This window comes from Saccopteryx bilineata, chromosome 8 (assembly GCF_036850765.1).
Source record: "Saccopteryx bilineata isolate mSacBil1 chromosome 8, mSacBil1_pri_phased_curated, whole genome shotgun sequence".
Classification (NCBI taxonomy): Eukaryota; Metazoa; Chordata; class Mammalia; order Chiroptera; family Emballonuridae; genus Saccopteryx; species Saccopteryx bilineata.
In genome coordinates this window covers 50,119,670-50,139,201 of record NC_089497.1, presented here as the reverse complement: position 1 = coordinate 50,139,201, position 19,532 = coordinate 50,119,670, and the positions used below count along the sequence as shown (strand labels likewise).

At 45.0% G+C, this 19,532-nt stretch overlaps 1 protein-coding gene across 1 annotated transcript in view; it reads left to right on the top strand.

Annotated features, from left to right (window-relative positions):
• Positions 1-10,482: 10,482 nt before the first annotated feature.
• Positions 10,483-19,532, top strand: part of HGD (homogentisate 1,2-dioxygenase) — a 46,066-nt gene continuing 37,016 nt past the window's right edge. The window contains exons 1-3 of the mRNA XM_066241201.1: positions 10,483-10,670; positions 15,776-15,847; positions 16,667-16,755. Coding sequence (XP_066097298.1) covers positions 10,656-10,670; positions 15,776-15,847; positions 16,667-16,755 — 176 coding nt within the window. The 5' untranslated portion in view covers positions 10,483-10,655. The remainder of the gene's footprint in view (positions 10,671-15,775; positions 15,848-16,666; positions 16,756-19,532) is intronic.

The window sequence follows — 19,532 nt, the reverse complement described above, 5'->3', positions numbered from 1 at the left end:
AACAAAGCAAAGAGCTTTATAAGAAATATACAAGGCTGTGACACATTCTTTCATGGTATGGCTTTTTGCTTGGTCTATCAAAATATAAAAATAACATTTTTATCAAATATACTTATACAGACAAAGGTGTATAATATTAAAATTCTTATTTTCCCAACCCTTTCTGAGTAAATGAATTAGAGACAAAACATCTTAAATGAAAAGGTAACAGTTAAAGTCAGTGATTCCAATAGGTAGGTAACCAAGCCTTTTCCAATCAGGTTTCCAATTATTTCTTTGCAACAAAATTAAAGAAGAACCTTACTGAGTTGTTGATAGGTCATTAAAAATAATGTTTAGGCCCTGGCCGGTTGGCTCAGTGGTAGAGCGTTGGCCTGGCGTGCAGGAATCCCGAATTCGATTCCCGGCCAGGGCACACAGGAGAAGCGCCCATCTGCTTCTCCACCCCTCCCCCTCTCCTTCCTCTCTGTCTTTCTTCCCCTCCCCAGCTAGGCTCCATTGGAGCAAAGATGGCCCGGGCGCTGGGGATGGCTCTGTGGCCTCTGCCTCAGGCGCTAGAATGGCTCTGGTCGCAACAGAGCGGTGCCCCAGAGGGGCAAAGCATCGCCCCCTGGTGGGCATGCCAGGTGGATCCTGGTCGGGCACATGCGGGAGTCTGTCTGACTGCCTCCCCGTTTCCAGCTTCGGAAAAATGAAAAAAATAAAAAAAATAAAAAAATAATGTTTAATGAGAACACTGTGTATTTATTAGTATTTAATTCAGGAGGAGAAATGAGTGATACCATAGCAAAATTCCTTCCAGACATAGCTACTATTTTTGTGAACAAATTTGCTCAGTGCTTGTGTCTGTGAAACCAAAAAATAAGATTAAATAATGCTGAATCCTATCTCATTCTAAAAATAAGCAATTATTAATTTATGGATATATGAATTAATGGGGGAAGGGAGCAATCCACCTCATTAAAAGAAGTGTTTCCAGAAAGACTTTACCTTTTATATTTAATAATTATTTATGAAAATGCATAGTATTTATGAGCCACTGTCCTAGAGAAGAGTCCTCCAGTCTGGTCTGGGGGGTAAAACACTTGCTGGTAGCATTCTGGAAGTTCACTGGGAAAAGGAGGCTGGAGATTTCATCACTACTTGTTCCACTTGGTGTTGGTCCTAGTGCCTAGTCCCTGGGGTTTGTAAGTCTGAAGCTTTTCTGACCTTTCTTCCAGAGTTTCTGTGGAGAGTAAACCTATCTTGTACTAGAATCTAGGAGAAGTGCATACCTGGTATCTCTAATTCCTGGTCCTTTTCAAATTCTTCACCTCACATGTTCCCATGGCCGTTCACTGAATCCATCTTCCTTTGCCTGGTTTTTAGCATCCTTGTTCTTTTTACCCGCCACTTTGATACTGTGTCTGTTCTGGTCCACTTTGCCCCTACATATAACCTGCTCCATCCACTGGGTGTCTTCGAATGCTGAAAGACATACCCAGCCAAGGTCCCCTTATTCCTCCACTTCAAATGTCTGCCATAATTTCCTCTTCCTGGTAGCCTTCCCCCACTGGACCCTCTCCACTCTCCACTCCAGTCACACTGCCCTAAACACAGTTCTTTGAATGCAGTGCACTCTCCCTCTCTGTCTTCGCACATCCTCTTCCCGCTGCTCAGTGCCCTATCCAACTCTTACTCTACGTGACTTGGCTCAGGCATCATCATTTTGGGAAGCTTTCCCTGCCCTGCTTGTCAAGAGTAGGTGGCCCCTTGATCCCTCCCATAGCACCCTGGGCTTGTGCTGTCTCAGCACATGTGGCAATCTGATGTAATGGCCCATTTACTGATCACTTGTCACCGGTGTGCGGCCTTGCTAGAGGACAGGACTGAGTCTAGTCCTCTTTGTATTCCCCACATCTCACAGGAGCTGGCACACAGCAGGCCCTCAATGACTGCGAAATGAATGAGTGTGTAATTACATTAAGACGGAAAGCCAGTCAGAACTCTCTGTCCCTCTGTTTTTTTATTCTCATATTCCCCTGGTTGTATATAGCTTAGTGCCTGGCACCAGTAGTTACAAAGCAATTACTTGTTTTATTAAATTATTGCTACAAAATCAGAAAAGGACAAAAAAATAGTTAACCCACTTTGGAGAAATCTCTCCAAGTTTGGTGATAGGTTCATTTAATTGTGTTTTCAGGCCCCTTAAAGTAATTTTCGCCCAGTCAAGGGTCTGTTACCACTCTCTTCAGGAAATCTCTCACACCTTGGGAAGAACCAAAACACCTTTTCCATCTGCCTTCCACACCGATTCAATGGAAAGAGAAAAGGAAGTTAATGGAAAAGTAAAGCTTTTTTCCATATGGAAAAGCAGTACAGCTTTTCATTTGTCTGGTACTGGCTCCCATTTATTTTATTTTTCCAACCACCACAGACTAACTTTTAGGATAAACAGAAATTCAAGATCCAATGTATTCATAGACTCAGTTGCAAAAAATACTTTTCTTTAATTCATTTTTCACTTTTGAACTTACATTTTAGTCTGTATACTACAGGAAACATAAAAACTCAGCCATAGTAAAGGTAGGGTCCACATGCCCCTTCCTCCCAGGTTTGCATACAAATTCCAGGAAAGCTCATATAATATGACAATGTCATCTGTCTGTGCTGATACATTCTGAGATGTGCCTGGTCCACAGGTATCAATCCCCATAGTGTACTATCAACCTGTGACTTGTTTCTATCAACATGGCCCCTTTGGTCTGGCTTTCTCTGTATTGACACCTTATACACAGGCACATCATTCTCCTACTGCTGTGGTATGCTGGAGCCTGGGACCTCCTCTGGAGGTTGCTTGGATCCAGTCATCTAAAGCAGAGAGTCTAAACTGGCAGCCCATAGCCATTTCAAACCTACATGCATGTTCTCTGACATAATTGTAGCAGTTATCTATCACTACTTAACCAAACCACCCTGAAACTTAGTAGTCCAAAAGACACCATTCTGTTTGCTCACAATTCTTTGGGTCAGCAATTTGGACTAGGCTGGTGTTTCACCTGCTGGTCTCACCTAGGATCACATGTGTCTGCTGTCATTTGGAGCCAGACTGCCTCATTCACAGGCCTGGCCATTAATGCTGGGCTATTGGCTGAACTTCCCTTTCCACATGGCCTCTCAGTCTCAAGGAGGCTAGCCCAGCTTTGTGTGGTGGTCTCACGTAGCAAGAAACAGACAAATCTTAAGGCCCAAGCACTTTACAAAGCTCTGCTTATGTCATGCTTGCTATTAACCAAAGTAAGATTCAAGGAGGTTAAAAAAAAAAAAGACTATCTCCTGGTGGAACGGCAAAGTCGCATTGCAAAGTGGCACGCATCAAGGACGAAAGGGAATTAGAGGCATTTTTTGCAATCTTCCACAGTGGTTTTATTCATTCATTCATTCATTCATTCATTCATTCATTCATTCAGTTACCAATATTTAAAAATTGGAGCTTCATATAAAAGTCTTATCTGGAAAAATCACCTGGCCTACTCAATCCATGTACGTTTTCTGCTTGGTCTGTTGCACTTGCTTTGTAATAATAATAAAGCCTGGTTTACAAGATTGCCTTTGTGAAATTAAATGAAGTAATGTCTGTAGAAAAATCTGGCAAGAACACGCATTCGATATATGGTTTCTTCCTTCCTGAATACAATTAACCACGAAGCTGATACCTGACCATGGCTAAGGAGGATAGCCAGGACGAAGGACAAGGGAGTCATGGAAAAAGTAGCTAGAAACTAATCTCTTGGTCTGTTTTCAGAGAAATAAAGGCATTATTTAAAAAAAAAAAAAAAAAGATTCTTAATTTATAAGAATTTAAGAAGAGGAGCAATAATAGTAAACATGTCAGTTTTCTTGAAACAAGTGCTTTAAGTTCTGAACGTTTCACCCAGCTCATCCTTGGGAGGGACCTGTGGAGAGATGTCTAGACCCAGTCCCTGTTTGAAGCAGCTGTGTGTAAACACCTGTGTGAGAGCACAGTTCATTTTCTCACTGATCTCCAGAGAGTGTGACATGGCTATGACTCATGATGACAAAGCAAAATGGCTGCTACTGCTTCTTTGTTCTGCTTTTACTAATTCTGCCATTTTAGCTTCTATAATCCACTTCTGCAAACCTGCTTCTGCATTGCACATGCCCTGTAACCCCAGCCCACAGTGTGACCTTAAAACCCCAAAGACCCTGCCAGGTGGGGCTCAGACTTTGGAGCGTTAATCTCCTCTGAGACCGCTGGCGTAATTAACTGGGTCTCCAACTCTCCCAGTGTCTTTTGCCTTTCTGCATTCCATTCTGCCCTAACACTTGGTTACCTGACCGGGAAGCCAACCACATTGGCCCCTTGTGCTACGGGCCCGGCAGCAGGAGCCACCAGACTGCGGGATGTTCCACGTGAACGAGGCTGCGCTACCCAACAACTTGCACGAGACCTCCTCCCCCCACCCCCTCCCCCCACCCCCACCCCCCACGCCCGGACAGTACCTGAACCCAACCAGACTCAACGGAGAGACAGACTAACCTTTCTGGACCTTACAAAGTAAGGTCCCAGGACCAGTTCCACAGTCAGGCCTGTGTCCGGGCGGAAGGGGAGCTTGACCACCTCCCACAGTCTCAGGATTGAGACACCAGATAGGAGTGCTCCCGGAAAGGAGTGAAAATGTTATAACTCCCGAGTGCATGTGTGAGTGAGTGAGAACCTATTTGTGGCTCCAAGGCACAAGCTACAGCGTCGGAATGGGCCCTAACCTGCCGTTCCATGGCGGCATTGTATGACATAGCGGTGACTCGCTTTTCATAGAGGCGACCAGGCTCTGGGCTTATACGAGTGCACCTTAGCCAAGACACGCCTACATTCTCACAAGAGACGCAGCCAAGCAGGCATCTGAGCGGTCCCTGAAGAAGGGGCATCCAACCTCTGTCCGTCTTGCGGCACCGGACAAGGGGAGGACTGAGGTGGAAACGGGGTCTGGTCAGGCCAAACCCACCGTCTTGGACTGCATGTGCAGGGATTTTAAAAGGGGCTTCTCTGGCAACTATGGTACGAAATTAACCCTGGAAAGCTCTGTACCCTTTGCAGAGTAGCCCACATTTCCGGTTGGGTGGCCTTCGGAAGGCACCCTAGATTTGCCAATGGTTCAGGCAATGTTCCGGGTCATGACAGGCAACCCTGGTCACCCAGGTCAGTTTCCTTATATGTATTTTTGGTTATAAATAGCACAGACTCTGGTCCCATGAGTTCGATTCTGCATTAATAAAAAGGGACAGAGTAGAATCTTTGTAGCCCAAACTCAGTCCCCAGGGGAACCCAGGCAAAAGAAACCCATTTATCAAGGAGACCCAGAAGAGGACCCCACATCTCCACCTTAGGTCCCAGCCACCCCACCAGCACCAGCTACCTTGCCCGAAAGTCCACCACCATGGGTCTCCCCACCACCCGACCCCGAGCCTGACCAGCCAGACCCAGAACCATCGGGAGATGCCTGCGATTGACCCAACAAACATCTGCCTACCAGATACCTCTCTGGGAGACCCGAAGATCCCAGCAACTAAAAACAGATGTCAACATCCTACCGGGAAAGCCCGTCTTATATTATCAACTCTTCACCACCATGGAACTTTTGAACTGGGAGCACCACACGCTCTCCTAAGAAGCCTCGGACTCTCGTAAACTTCCTAGAGTCCATCTTCCAAACTCATCAGCCTTTGGGACGACTGCCGCCAGCTGCTTCTCACCCTGTCCAACACTGAAAAGTGAAGGTGAATCCTGACCAAAACGCGGAATTGGCTATAAGATCGAGCTCCTGCAGGAACCCTCGGTGTGGAGGCATGGAGGAAGGCTGCAGCCCCGGACACCAAACCACACTGGGACTTTAACACTGACAGAGGAAGGAAGTACCGCAAGGCACTTCTCTGCGGAGTCCAGGCGGGGCTTAAGAAGCCCACCAATATGTCCAAAACCACCTCCGTGACTCAAAACCCTGCTGAGCCTCTCACTGACTATTACCAACGGCTCTCTGAAGCACTCTGAGTTTACACCTCATTCGACCCTGAGACAGCTGAAAATCAACAAATGATCAACGCTGCCTTTGTAGCTCAATCCTATCCCGACATCCGCCACAAGCTCCAGAAATAAGAAGGCTTTGCTGGAATGAATGGCACCCTGTTGTTAGAGGTTGACAACAAGTTCTACGTCAACCAGGACCGGGAAGCTCAGGACGAAGCAGATAAAAGAATGAAACAAAAGCTCTCCCTCTTGGCTATGGCTCTGGGGAACCCTGACCCGATTTAAGAGGCCTGGACCTCCCCGGAAGGGTGGAACCAGGAGAGGCCAGCCCCTGAGACCTGATCAGCGTGCATACTGCAAAGAGACCAGACATTGGAAAAATGAATGCCCCAACCGGAAAGCCGGCCCTGCTGCCAAAGCTGCTCAGTCAAGAAAAGGCAAGTGTCAACCAGAACCAGCGGTCCGTGACTTGATCAACCAGAACCCAGGCTAGCCAGGATTGGTTCCAACTAGGTGAGACAGGGCTCCATGAAATTAGGCCCCCAGAGCCCAAAAGTGGGGGGCCAGCCAATGACTTTATGGTGGACACAGGAACAGAACACTCGTAGTTACCATGCCGGTTGCACCTTTTACTGAATGGGAGGCTACCATAGTTGGAGCCATGGCACTCAAACCGCTTGCCCCTTCTGTGGGTCTTGGGTGTGCCAACTTAGAGGACACCAGGTTGTTCATGAGTTCCTGTATCTGCCTGAATGCCCGATCCTTCTTCTGGGGAGGGACCTGTTGACCAAGCCAGACCCCAAATAGCTTTTACTCCTGGGAAGTCTGCCAACCTGACTCTGGGAGCAAAGGAAACCCTGATAATGTCTGTGACAGTTCCCAGGGAGACTGAGTGGAAACTCCATACTCAAGAGATAAATGAAGAAAACCCTCTCAAACTGCTGGGAGAATTTCCATTGATCTGGGCCAAGAAAACACCCCCCACCCCTGGACTAGCTAAGGACCACATGCCCTGTTGTGGTAGATCTAAAGCCTAGAGTCATCCCAACAAGGCAAAGGTAATACCCAGTGCCCAGGGAAGCTTGGATCGGGACATAGGAACATATTAAGAAACTCAAAGAAGCCGGGATTCTAGCAGAGTGTCAGTCCCCCTGGAACACTCCTCTACTATCAGTGAAAGAGCCAAATGGGGGTGGGGGGTCCTGGCCAGTCCAGGACCTGCGAGTGGTCAATAGAGCAGCTATTCCTCTGCACCCAGCAGTTCCAAACCCCTATACCCTCACAAGTCTTCTTCCCCCGGGAGCGAGCTGGTTCATCTGTCTGGACTTTAAGGACACCTTCTTCTGCCTACAATTGGCCCCAAAGAGCCAGCCCCTATTAGCATTCAAATGGAAAGAACCTCACATGGGCAGGAAAGTTCCGCTAACCTGGACATGCCTGCCCCAGGGATTCAAGAACTCACCCACTCTGCTTGGTGAAGCTTTGGCTGCTGACCTCATGACCTTTCCAGGGGAAGAACTAAATTTTGCCCTACTTACAATATGTAGATGATCTCCTCCTGTCCGGGGACTCCCTAGAAGACTGCTGGAGAGGCACAAGAATTCTGCTACAGTTACTGACCGATGCAGAGCATAAAGTATTATATCATAGGAAAAGCCCCAAATATGCCAGCTCTGGATCCAATATCTCGGGTTCATCATCACTGAAGGTCCTTAGGACCCGAGAGGAAGCAAACCATGTACTCAACCCCTAGACCGGACAACAAAAGGAAGGTCTGAGAGTTCCTCGGAGCAGCGGGGTTCTGTCGCATCTGGATCCCTGGGTTCTCAGGAAAGGCGAAGCCCCTATATGAACCTCTCAACAGGCTAGAAGAGAAACCCATAGACTAGTGCAAAAGAAAGGAGATAACATACCAGGAACTAAAGAGACTGCTCACTAGTGCCCTGGCGCTAGGGACTGCTGGATGTAAGTCGTGAATTCAATCTCTTCGTCTGCGAGAAAGACCATGTAGTACTCGGGGTCCTCACTCAGACTGTCGGGCTATGGCTGAGACCACTGCCGACCTGTCTAAACAGCTTGACCCAGTGGCCGCCAGGTGGCTCCCTTACCTCCAGGCACAAGCCGCCATGGTGACACTTGTCAGAGAGGCTGACAAGCTCACCTTAGGCCAGAACATCCATGTAGAAGTCCCTCATGCGGGTGACAACCTTGATGAATAGCTGGGAGTCCCAGTGGCTCATCAATGCCAGGATGGCCCACTACCAGAGACGATTGTGTGAAAACCCGTGGGTGACACTAGAAACAGTATGCACACTGACCCCAGCTACATTCTTCCCCACGGAGGCCGGACTGCCAGATCATGACTGTGAAGAAACCACAGATGAGGGCTACTCAAACTGACCTGATTTGACAGACACCCTCTCCTTATTGAACCTGAACCAGAACTGTTCACAGACAGGAGTAGCTTCATCCAAATGGGGAATGGAAAGCTGGATATGCAGTGACGCGTCATCAAGGCAGAGGTATTACCACAGGGATGGTCTGCTCAAAGAGCAGAACTATGAGTGCTAATCCAAGCACTATGATATTCAGAGGGGAAGAAGGTCAACATCTTCACTGACTCTAAATATGCCTTCGCAATTCTACATGTGCATGGGCGATTTATAAGGGAAGAGGACTACTTATGGCCAGGGGTAAAGAAATCAAACACAAAGAAGAAATTCTTCAACTACTGGAAGCAGTGTGGAAACCCAAAAGAGTAGCAGTCATACACTGCAAAGGATATCAAAAAGGAACCAAAACAAAACAAAAATAACAAACAAACAAAAACAGGAACCGACTCAATAAGCTTTGGGAAACCGTTTCACTGACCAAGCGGAAAAAAAGGCTTCCCTTTGTGTCAGCCATTGTTCAGGCAAAAGCAAAAGTATTAAAAGTCAACTGGAAGCTACATGCTGCATACCAGCCTCAGAGCTCAGGGAAAGCTGAACACATGAATCAAACCCTAAAAACCACCCTAGCTCAGTTCTGCCAGGAGACAGGCCTCCCATGGGTAGACATGCTACCCCTCTCCTTCCTGTGGCTGTGACGCACTCCTGGACCCACAGGACACTCCCCCATTGAGATTTTATATGGGAGGCCCCCATCCATCATTAATAAGCTAAAAGGAGACCCCTGTCCGGTAGGAGAATTAAGCCTCTCGACCCAACTCCAGATGCTAGGCAAAATGTTCCGTAAGACAGCCCGGGATGTTCTAGAGAGGGCCCCATTCCACTGGGAAACTAGATCCACCCCTATTGACCTGGGGACTTAGTCTGGGTAAAGGATTAGAAAAAGAAACCACTCCCACCTGTTTGGACCGGCCCACATATAGCTGTCTTCGCTACTCAGATTGCCATTAAAATTGCAGTTACGGCACCCTGGATTCACCATACCCAAGTCAAAAACGCCAACAATGAGGACCCACCAGAGACCTAGGCCGCACACAGTGACCCCACAAAGTTGTTACAGGTGACACTGTGAAGGACCACGGAGGCCAAGGAGCAACCAGGACTGTAATGAGCTGCCAGCTGCCATTCCTGATCATGGTTGGGACCCTGACTCTACTTCTGGGCATAGGGCTAGCTACAAGTGCTCTAGCGGATTGGTGTCGATTAGAGAGACTGTTATTAATAGTCACTTACATACTAATGGTAGGATGTGTTGTTACTATATACTCTTTTGGAAATTTTCTGTTAAAACAACTCCTTACAAAATCCTAATCAAACTCATGCTAGTAAGCCTTACCCTGCCCCTAAGTGCCCCCACGCCTTCATGTCCTAATGAGTGTTTTCAGACATGTATAATGATGCCCCATGGAATAATAGGACATCAAAAGGGGGAATGACATGGCTATGACTCCATAATGACAAAGCAAAATGCCTCACCTTAATATGGCTGCTACTGCTTCTTTGTTCTGCTTTTACTAATTCCACCATTTTAGCTTCTGTAAACCCGCTTCCACACTCCTCATACCCTATAACCCCCTCCCACCGTGTGACCTTAAAACCCCAAAGATCCCGCCAGGCGGGGCTCAGGCTTTGGAGTATTAACCTCCTCTGAGACCGCCGGCGCAATAAACTGGTTCTCCAACGCTCCCAGCGTTGTTTGGCTTTCTGCGTTCCATTCTGCCCTAACACGCGAACATTCTGCCCTATCCCTGCTGGCCCGAGTCAGGGCCGACTAGAGAAGTCTCTGCCGTACCCATCAGACACCAACTGTACAGTTCCTTTCCTAGAGAGGTTTAAATTCTCTGCCTTTAGTAATAGGCCTTCTTTTAACTGGAACAAGTAATTAACCAATCCTCAGGTGAAGAGGAGACGGACCTCTGAAAACTCTTCTAGAAACAGCCTGGGTCAGTAAACAGAGGCAATTGTGTAAACAGTTAGTTAAAATATGCATGCTGGACTTTATCCCCACTCTTTCAGTTAGGCAACTCCTGTGGCTACTTTGAGGGACGTGCTGACCAGTGACTTCAGCGAAGTAATAAGAACATTCAGAGAGTGGTTTGAAGAAGAAACAGGAGCATTCTGGCTTCACACTGTGTCTGGGCTTGGGTTTCCTGAAGTCACCGCACCTGCAGTGGAAGGAAATGGCCTCATTGAAGGTAAGAAGCCATCTGGCAAGTTTGCTGTGGCTTCTTCAGCCAGAACTTATAGAAGCTTCTGAGAATTCCATAGCATCAGTTAGAAAGGACTTAGGCCCTGGTCCGAGCCCGTGTCTTCAGAGGCTTCACTAAGGTGTCTGTAGGCACAGCTGGAGCTGGGAGGTGGGAGGGGGGCTGTGTGGGAGAGGTGATTTAAAAAGAGAGACATGAAGCTCTTACTGTCCATCTCTTGCTTTTGTTCATTTCAAATATTACCTTGGGAAGCTGTAGATATCAAAAGGGCTCCCTCCTACCATGGGCAGACACATTTCCCACTGTGTATTTTCCCCAGTCCCCCACTCTCCAATGCCTTCCTGTTGCTGTACCTTCTTGGACTGCCTCTAGCTGACCAATTAGATATGTTTAATCAACTCAGTTATTCTGAGGCCCACGAGCAGCCCTTGACCAGTAGAATTCTTACCACTTCCTCTAGGAAATAATTCCTTTACATTATTTAATGTGCAATTTAAAAATATGTATGAGTTATGTACAAAGGCATAGCAAATGCACAGAGCCCTGCATGTTCTGGGTCTAAGAGTGTTTCGGCTAACTTTGAATTGCCGCAGGGACAGTCGAATTGAAGTCCCCAGGAGGAGGTTGGATGTCTGGGTCTGGATCTCAGGGGAGTGGGTAAGGCTAGGAGAATAGAGTTGGGAGGTCATCATATCAAAGGTGTAACTGAAGGCTTGGAAGAGGGAGGGTGCAAAAAAAAATTGTATTTCCTGATGAAAATCCTATGAGGCAGTTCAGCAGGGGTTGGAAACAACTTTACCATTTATAAATAAATTATATTTAAAATCCTATACTGCTGAAATTTTTAAGCAACTTATTATGCACAGAGCCAGCACACCAATGTAAATTGCATGCTGGTCTTTGTTCTCAGCTTCAAAGGCACTCTTCCCAGCCTGCTGTCTCATCTCCACGAGAAAAGGTTAACTCTAGACATCAGCAATCCAAACACAGAAAGCCAGATTGCATCATCCTAATCAATAAGCATCATATGTTAAAAAGATTTTTTTTCTCAGCTTTTATTTCTCCATTTTAATAGATATGCCAACACAAAGCCTCAGATGAAATCACATTTACATATAAGCACAACTGAGGGAAAAAATTCAAAAATAAAACAATAAAATTAAATTTAAAATAGACCACCCTGTGTTCTTAAATTGCTTCACTTCTACAAGTCTTGACTTCCACATTTCTAAAATAAAGAGCTCTTTAACATAAAGACTTTGGGCCCCACCAGCAAGTTTTGTTTTATTTTTTTAAATTTTTTTATTTAGTGATTTGAGAGAGAGAGAGAAGAGGGAAGAGTGCAAGAGAGAGACAGAGAGAAAGAGAAACATCCATTCACTAGTTTTTCCACTTATTTATGCATTCATTGGTTGTATGTTCCCTGACCAGAATCCAACCTGGAGCCTTTGTATCTCAACACGAGTCTCCAACGGAGCTACCTGGCCAGGGCACCACCAAGTAGTTTGATGCACACTGAAGATGGAGAGAGGGGCCACAGGTCAAGGAACGTGGGAAGTGTCTGGAAGCTGGAAAAGTCAGACAAAGGGATTTTTACCTTGAGTCCCCAAAAGGAGGCAGCCTTGCCAACACCTTGACGTAGGCCATTGAAACCAATTTCAGAGTTCTGACCTGGAGAACTGTAAGAGAATAAATGTGTAGTTTTAAGCCAATAAATTTGTGGTCATTTTTTTATAGCAGAAACAAGAATGAATATAATAACCATGTAGACCAGTGGGACCTGTCTTCAGCTAATCATTAGAATCAGCCCCGAAGTTTGTTAAATGCAGCCCCTGACCTGGCACATCACTCCAACATCTGCCTCCATCACATCGCCTCTTTTCTGTAATCAGGTCTCCCTCCACCTCCCTCTAGGAAAAACACTTGCGATCACATTTAGGGCACACCAAAAAAAAAAATCTTGGCTTTTCCCCCATCCTAAGATCCTTAACTTAATCACATCTGCAATATAAGATCTGCAAAGATCATATCTCTTTTGTATATAAGGTAACAAGAGTTCTAGGGCAGGGATTAAGGTATAAATATCTCTTGAGGGTTGTTTTCAGCCTGCCGCAATAACCTGCAGGTTCCTCTCACAATCTATAGTCTGTGTTCCCAACAAGGTGAATTAGAAATACTGAACATGTAGCTCCATCTCCCCTCTGACTTCTCTCTCTTTGCTTCATGCCCAGTAAAAGGAAGTGAGGGGCACCATCTGCTCGTCCCGTCAGGGTGTTTACCCAGGATCAGGGCCAGTAGAAAGCACCTCATAAAACTACTCTTGACAAATAAATCATATCCTGGGGACCAGGCCTGAATTAAAAAGCTGTATGCTAGGGAGCTCCCAAAGAACTGATGGTACTGAAGTTACGGGGAGCTCAGCCATTGACTCTTTTATTTTAAAAAAGATGCACATAATTCTCTTGGAAAGAGATGAAATCATATTTTTATGTTGGATAAAATTATTCAGAAATCTGGACTGAAGAAAACATACAAACACACTTGCTAAATTTTAGACTTCTTCTGTGTAAGGAATATTTGTACATAGTCACTGGAATCAGCTGGAATTGAAGGCTTGGATTTTCACAGCAGATAAGAGTTCGGATTTCATCCTTGATCCCCAAACCTTGGGAAAGCAGCTGCAGACAACTGCTTCCTTAATTCAGTACCTTCAGCAGTGAGGGACATGGAATTTTAAAGCGCTGAAACAATCATCTGCAATTTTTCCATCAGAGGATTAGGAAAACCAACTGATTTGATAGCGACTCAGCAGTTTCCGCCCGCCTCTTCAGCCAGGGCACCACAGCTGATTCAGAACTCATGCCTCTCTGGGAGCTGGGTGGCTTCCTTCCAAACCACAAGCTGTTCTTTCTCCTTTCTTTTCCATTTTTTTTTAAAGCAATCTGAAGCAAATGCCTCAGAACTCCATATACTGTCTTTTCCATTGTTCTGAACATATGGAACCATGGCCGGCAGTCTGCTCTGAGGCCGGCAGTTGCAAAGAATGGGGAAGACTGATGAGTAACCAGCCCGCCCCCGCCAGAGATATCAGCTGCCTTCCTCAGCACTCACACCTTCCCGCCTCTAACAGAGAGCAACAATGAGCCAGTTGAACAGAGTAAAGGCACTGTAATAACCTTCGGTGGCTTCAGTCACAGATTGGTCTAAAATTCCATTTCACAGAATTAGTGGTCATTACGATTTCTCAGCAGCTCATCTTTAATCCGGTCGATAGTGAGCACGAGGTTCAGTTACAAAAAAAAGAAAATTGCGCTCAGTGGAGTCAGAATGCTGGGTGGTCTCTGCCATTTCCCCAAAGAAATCATTCCAAACTGCATGCTACTGCTGTTAACCAATCTGTATGTAATAGAACGTGATGTTTTTAGGTGTTCCAATATACAAAAAAAAAAAAAAAAAAAAATGTGTCTGGAGACAAAAAGAAGAATTTCACTTCCATTGCTTTCTAGGTCATGACATTTCACACTTGATATTCCTTCCAAACATAGACCGCTGTTGGCCTGATCATTGCTCACTCACACAGGCACGGGGCATCAAGCTCATCTGTCTCCATGCTGCCCACTCCGGAGGGCTTACCTTCCACCCACTTACATCCTTCTTATATCTCTTAAAAGACGTGCTCAGACGGTGGCATTTCACTCCCTAAGCAGGGCTATACTTTCATTCTAGGCTAAAATTAAGCGCATTTATTAGAAACAGCTGTGGGAGGAAATGACCATTTGTTTTGATGTTTAAGTTAGAAGAAAAGGGGGTTCTAACCGCACTTACAACAGCATACATATACTCCTATTAGGATGGGATCTAAGTGGCACCTAAATCAAACACTACATCTCTAATGCTGGGGGCCGAGGCCAGGCAGGTTCACATTGGATTCTGGGCAGACGGTAGAGAAACTGCAGGGCTGAAAAGCTTTGGGCCATACCCATTTATTGGAGGCTTGCAAAGACAGGGGAGCAAATAAGCAACAAAAGGGAAAGAGTGAATAAACAAAGGAAAACCTGCCATTCGCAGTAAGGACAAGGGAGCAAGAAAAACCGCACCTCACGGTGGCAAGAGAGCAATCTGGGAGAGTCACCGCCCAGGGGAAGCACCCATAACCTTATGTAGGCTATGCACCCGTGTCTTTGCCACATGCTCACGCACTAATCAAGCAAAGTGCTTGCAGCTGGTAAACCCATGAGCAAGCCTAACACGGCTGCCCCACAAGTACCTTCTATAAACCAGACATAGGGATATAGAGGTACATCAGACTGCCACAGTCTCAGACTTCATGGAGCTTATAAACTAGCAGAGGAGTCAGTGATCAGGAACCCCCGGGTGTAAGTGTTGTAACAATGAGTTTCATGGGTTCCACACACTTTACTTTGTTGAGAAACCCTCAAACTTCATTTTCTCTGGGTGTAACGTGAGCAAATGGCAAACAGAATGGACTCCATTTTGCCATGGTGGACAGATTCTGCTCTGGCTCTTCTCCTGAAAGCCATCCATTATCTTCAAACTTCATTTTATTTATATATATACTCCATAAATGAGCCAGATCATGTAGCCTTCTAAGTGGAGTGAGGCTAATTTGGAGAGCTCTCTCTCAAGGGTTTGCTGTCAGAATGGATCCACACAGCTCTGTACAGTTGCTTGTTTCAGAGGATGGATAAGGAGCGGAGCTCCCCAAACCCAAGGAGGTTGCAATCTAGGCCCAGCAAGATCTTACTAATCTAGATGAGGTGATGCACGAGTTAGCTATCTCCCCTATCAAGAAATCCTCATGAAACCAGAATTAAAGAACTTGTTCTTGGAGTAGGATAATTAAAAACAAGCCCATAAATTGACTAAGTATAGCAAAGGGTCAAGAGTCTATGTAATATCCAGCATTCTTCTCCCAATTAATTGTCAGTCTTTAAAATTCACACAGGACATATTATCCTTCCTAAATGGTTCATATGCCAAGACATAGCAAAGATATTATGTAGACTGTCACTGTTGTAAAATGCTCTTTAAATCCCCATTAATTGTGGCCTTTGTGTCTTTGTCATATGCAGTACATTTCTGGATTTGGGAACGAATGTACCTCAGAGGACCCTCGCTGCCCGGGTGCCCTGCCAGAAGGACAGGTATGAGTAAACAGAATTTTAGCTTAGAGAGCTCTGAATTATGGGAATGAATGACTGGTCCTTAGGCAAGTACCTCTATCCACCACAATTCTTATAATTTAGCCTGTGGAGTGTCTAGAGTTTCACAAATCATGAAGACGATTGGCATACAGAACAATGACAATACAAAGATTAAAGTTGGATGGTGGTTATTTTATGGCCATGCACCCAACCCAAAATAGTAAGACTGATTGTAGGACTTTCCAGAGGATCCCCTAATTCCAAGGCTAAAAGAACTTTTTTTAGTTTCCTTGAACAGCATAGGATATGACAATGACGACAAAATAATGAGTTCTAAAAGAAAAATGTATGCACAGATATGTTCACATTAGTGTTGGTTACAATAGTAAAAATATGGCAAATACTTTTTCAAAAAAAATTGAAGAATTTTTTTATGGTATAAGAAAATGCTCATGATATAGTGTTTCCTCTTTTGAAAAACAGTCCTGATTCCTACAGATCTATACATATCATAAGAGCCCCATTTTAGAGGATAAGAATGGAAGTAAATATGCCAATGTGTCAGCACTGGGTTGTTTCTGGATGGTGAAATAATAGGTTATATTTTATAAATTTTCTATAATAAGCATGTATTACTTTTCTAATCAGGACCAAGTCACCTAAAAAGTTATTACAAGAAGAATATGTGGGTTGGGGATGGTCATATGCAGTGGCCCAGAACTTCCCCATTCAGGACAGAATCCTCCTGTGAGTTTCTTGGTGGGAATGTGGGATGCATTTCAGATGGGAGTGCTGTTATTTATTGCCTTTTTGTTTTAGAACAATCCTCAAGTATGTCCCTACAATCTGTATGCTGAGCAGCTCTCAGGATCAGCATTTACTTGTCCACGGAGCACCAATAAGAGAAGGTACGAGAATTAGATTCCTTCTGACCTGCAGCCTGTGGGAGCTATGACTGCTGCTTAGTGCTGCCTCCCACAGCTGGGCCACAGCCTCCCAGGGCTGCCCAGGATCCTACTTCTCACAGGCTCGTGGCCGGTGGATGAAGCTGAAAGAGCAGCTGCACAGAGCCTGGAAATGGTCATGTCCAGTTCCATTTCCAAATTGTCAGTTGTCCTCAGAAGAAAATGTTCCCAAAAGTCTGGTTTTCTCCTAAGGAATGTACAATTGAGTTTTGGATTTTGGTTTACTTGTTTGTTTGTTTATGAATAATTAACTCAAAATTATAGAAGATTTAGCAAAACTTCTTCCTCAGATGACTGCTCTTTGCATGAAAAGGTTGGATAATTCAAGCATGGGTAGTTGAAAGGTCATGTATTATAGCCCCTTGTGGTTTGAATTAATAAGGCTTTTACTCTTTGGAACTTGCCTTTGCTGGAAACCAGCACATTCATTAGCACAATGTGTCATATTCCATGTTTGCTCTAATCCTACAACTCCAGTCAATAAATTCACTACCTTGATTAACTCCTAAGCGGCATGTTGGATGCAGTTGTTGTGGTATGAGGAAGCAGTAAGTGTTTTGGTTCAAATATGTTGTGTTTAATTGTAAGAATCTCAGGCTAGGGCACCTGTGAAGATGTCTGCTACTGATACTGAAGATTTGGGGAGGTGGGCAGGTGGTCTTGAACCGCTTAGTGGAAGGGATTGGGTTTATCTCCACAAAGTTCTCCTGAAAAACAATTCAGATAGTCAAGACAGAAACACAATGAACAACACAGATGATGGTTTGTTCCCCTAGTAGTTAATCATGCCCACTTTGGAGTCAGGCCCCCTGAGTTTCAATACTGTCTCTTCTCTTTCCAGCTATGTGAACTTGGGCAAGTCATCTACCCTCTCAGAGCCTCAGGTTCCTCATTTGTAAAAAATATATATATAATAATAGTACCTATTTCATAGTTATCATGAGGATTAAAAAAAATAATGTCTGGGCACTGGCCGGTTGGCTCAGTGGTAGAGCATTGGCCCGGTGTGCGGATGTCCAGGTTCGATTCCTGGTCAGGGCACACAGGAAAAGGGTCCATCTGCTTTTACACCCCCCCTCATTTCTCTCTCTCTCTCCCCCTCCCCCTTCTGCAGCCATAGCTCAATTGAGCTGGCCCTGGGCACTGAGGAAGGCCCCATGGCCCCCACCTCAGATGCTAAGAAAAGCTTGGTTGCTGAGCAATGGAGCAAAGCCCCAGATGGGCAGAGTATCGCCCTATAGTGGGCTTGCTGGGTGGATACCGGTAGGGGTGCTAGTGGGAGTCTGTCTCTGCTTCCCTTCTTCTCACTTAAAAAAAAAAATTTTTTTTAAAGAAAAGAATATATGTAAAGTGCTCTGTACATTGCCTGGCTCATGATGAGTGCTTAGTTAACATTAATTATAATAATCATCATTATTGCCACCATGACAAAGTTTCATCCTTCAATACAGGGTATCCCTGAGAGACTGTCAGAGAACTAAGTAAGTGTGAGATATGGCCAGTGCTTTGCTGCCATGTCAATATCTTCTCTCAGTAGATTCATGCATGGAGGGAGGAAGAGACAGTTTCCCATACTTGTTAAAATCTGGCATTAGTTCTATTGCTATTTAATTGTCTCCCTCTGTGCAAGTCCAAATAGTCAAGGTAAGGTAAACATACACAATTCCTGCCCAGTCTAATTTATAGCAACCTGGCCTCTGGGACTGACTATGTTCTCGACTTTATGTCTCACTCACTAATGGGACACCTGGACTCCGGATTCTGCTGCCTACCCCCCGTTATTCAGCAATATCTTCAGCCAGCAGGAGCTACGCTCTGATCCAGGAGGCTGACAAGGAGCTGTTGGCATTTCATTAAGAAGCTGGTACCATTTCCTGAATCAGAATTAAATCTCTGTCTAGGGCAATGTCATGCTGCCTGAGGATTTTTATAAACTTGGCTAAAAAACAAGGGACACTAGGTATGGCTTACCCATCTGTTTAGAACTCTTCAAATGTATTCACAATAATTTTTTTAATAATTTTATTTTTAATGGGGCGACATCAATAAATCAGGATACATATATTCAAAGATAACAAGTCCAGGTTATCTTGTCATTCACTTATGTTGCATACCCATCAGCCAAAGTCAGATTGTCCTCTGTCACCTTCTATCTAGTTTTCTTTGTGCCCCTCCCCCTCCCCCATTCCTTCACCCTCTCCCCCCTCCCCCCACAATAATTTTTTTTAAATGATCAAAATCCCCAGTGTGAAGAAGGAACCAGTGCCTCTCATAGGTGAGCAAGCCTGGAATTCTTATGATTAGTCACTACTCATATTAACCACAGCGTGCAGAGCTCCCACAAAACCATCTGAGATCATATCGATCAAGGGTTAATTTTTATGGTATTAGTTAACTGATCCCTTAGGTCCTGAGAAAGTAAGAGTCAGGACAGGGAATGTGGAAAATCTGGAACATCATAAAAACCCAGATGATTTGGGGTTGACAGACAATTCAACACAAATCTAATAATTGAGCACCTACTGTGTACCAGGCAATCTAGGTACATAAACTCTGAATCTTCACAACAATCCTAGGTGATAGGATGAGAAACATAGGTCAAGAAAGTGTTTTAACTTGCCATGATCACATCATTGATTCCAAGATACACTCACACTTTGAACTCTACAAGCTCCTGGAATCTGGGGAGGTCTAGTTTTTAGAGGCCTAGAGTCCAAGGT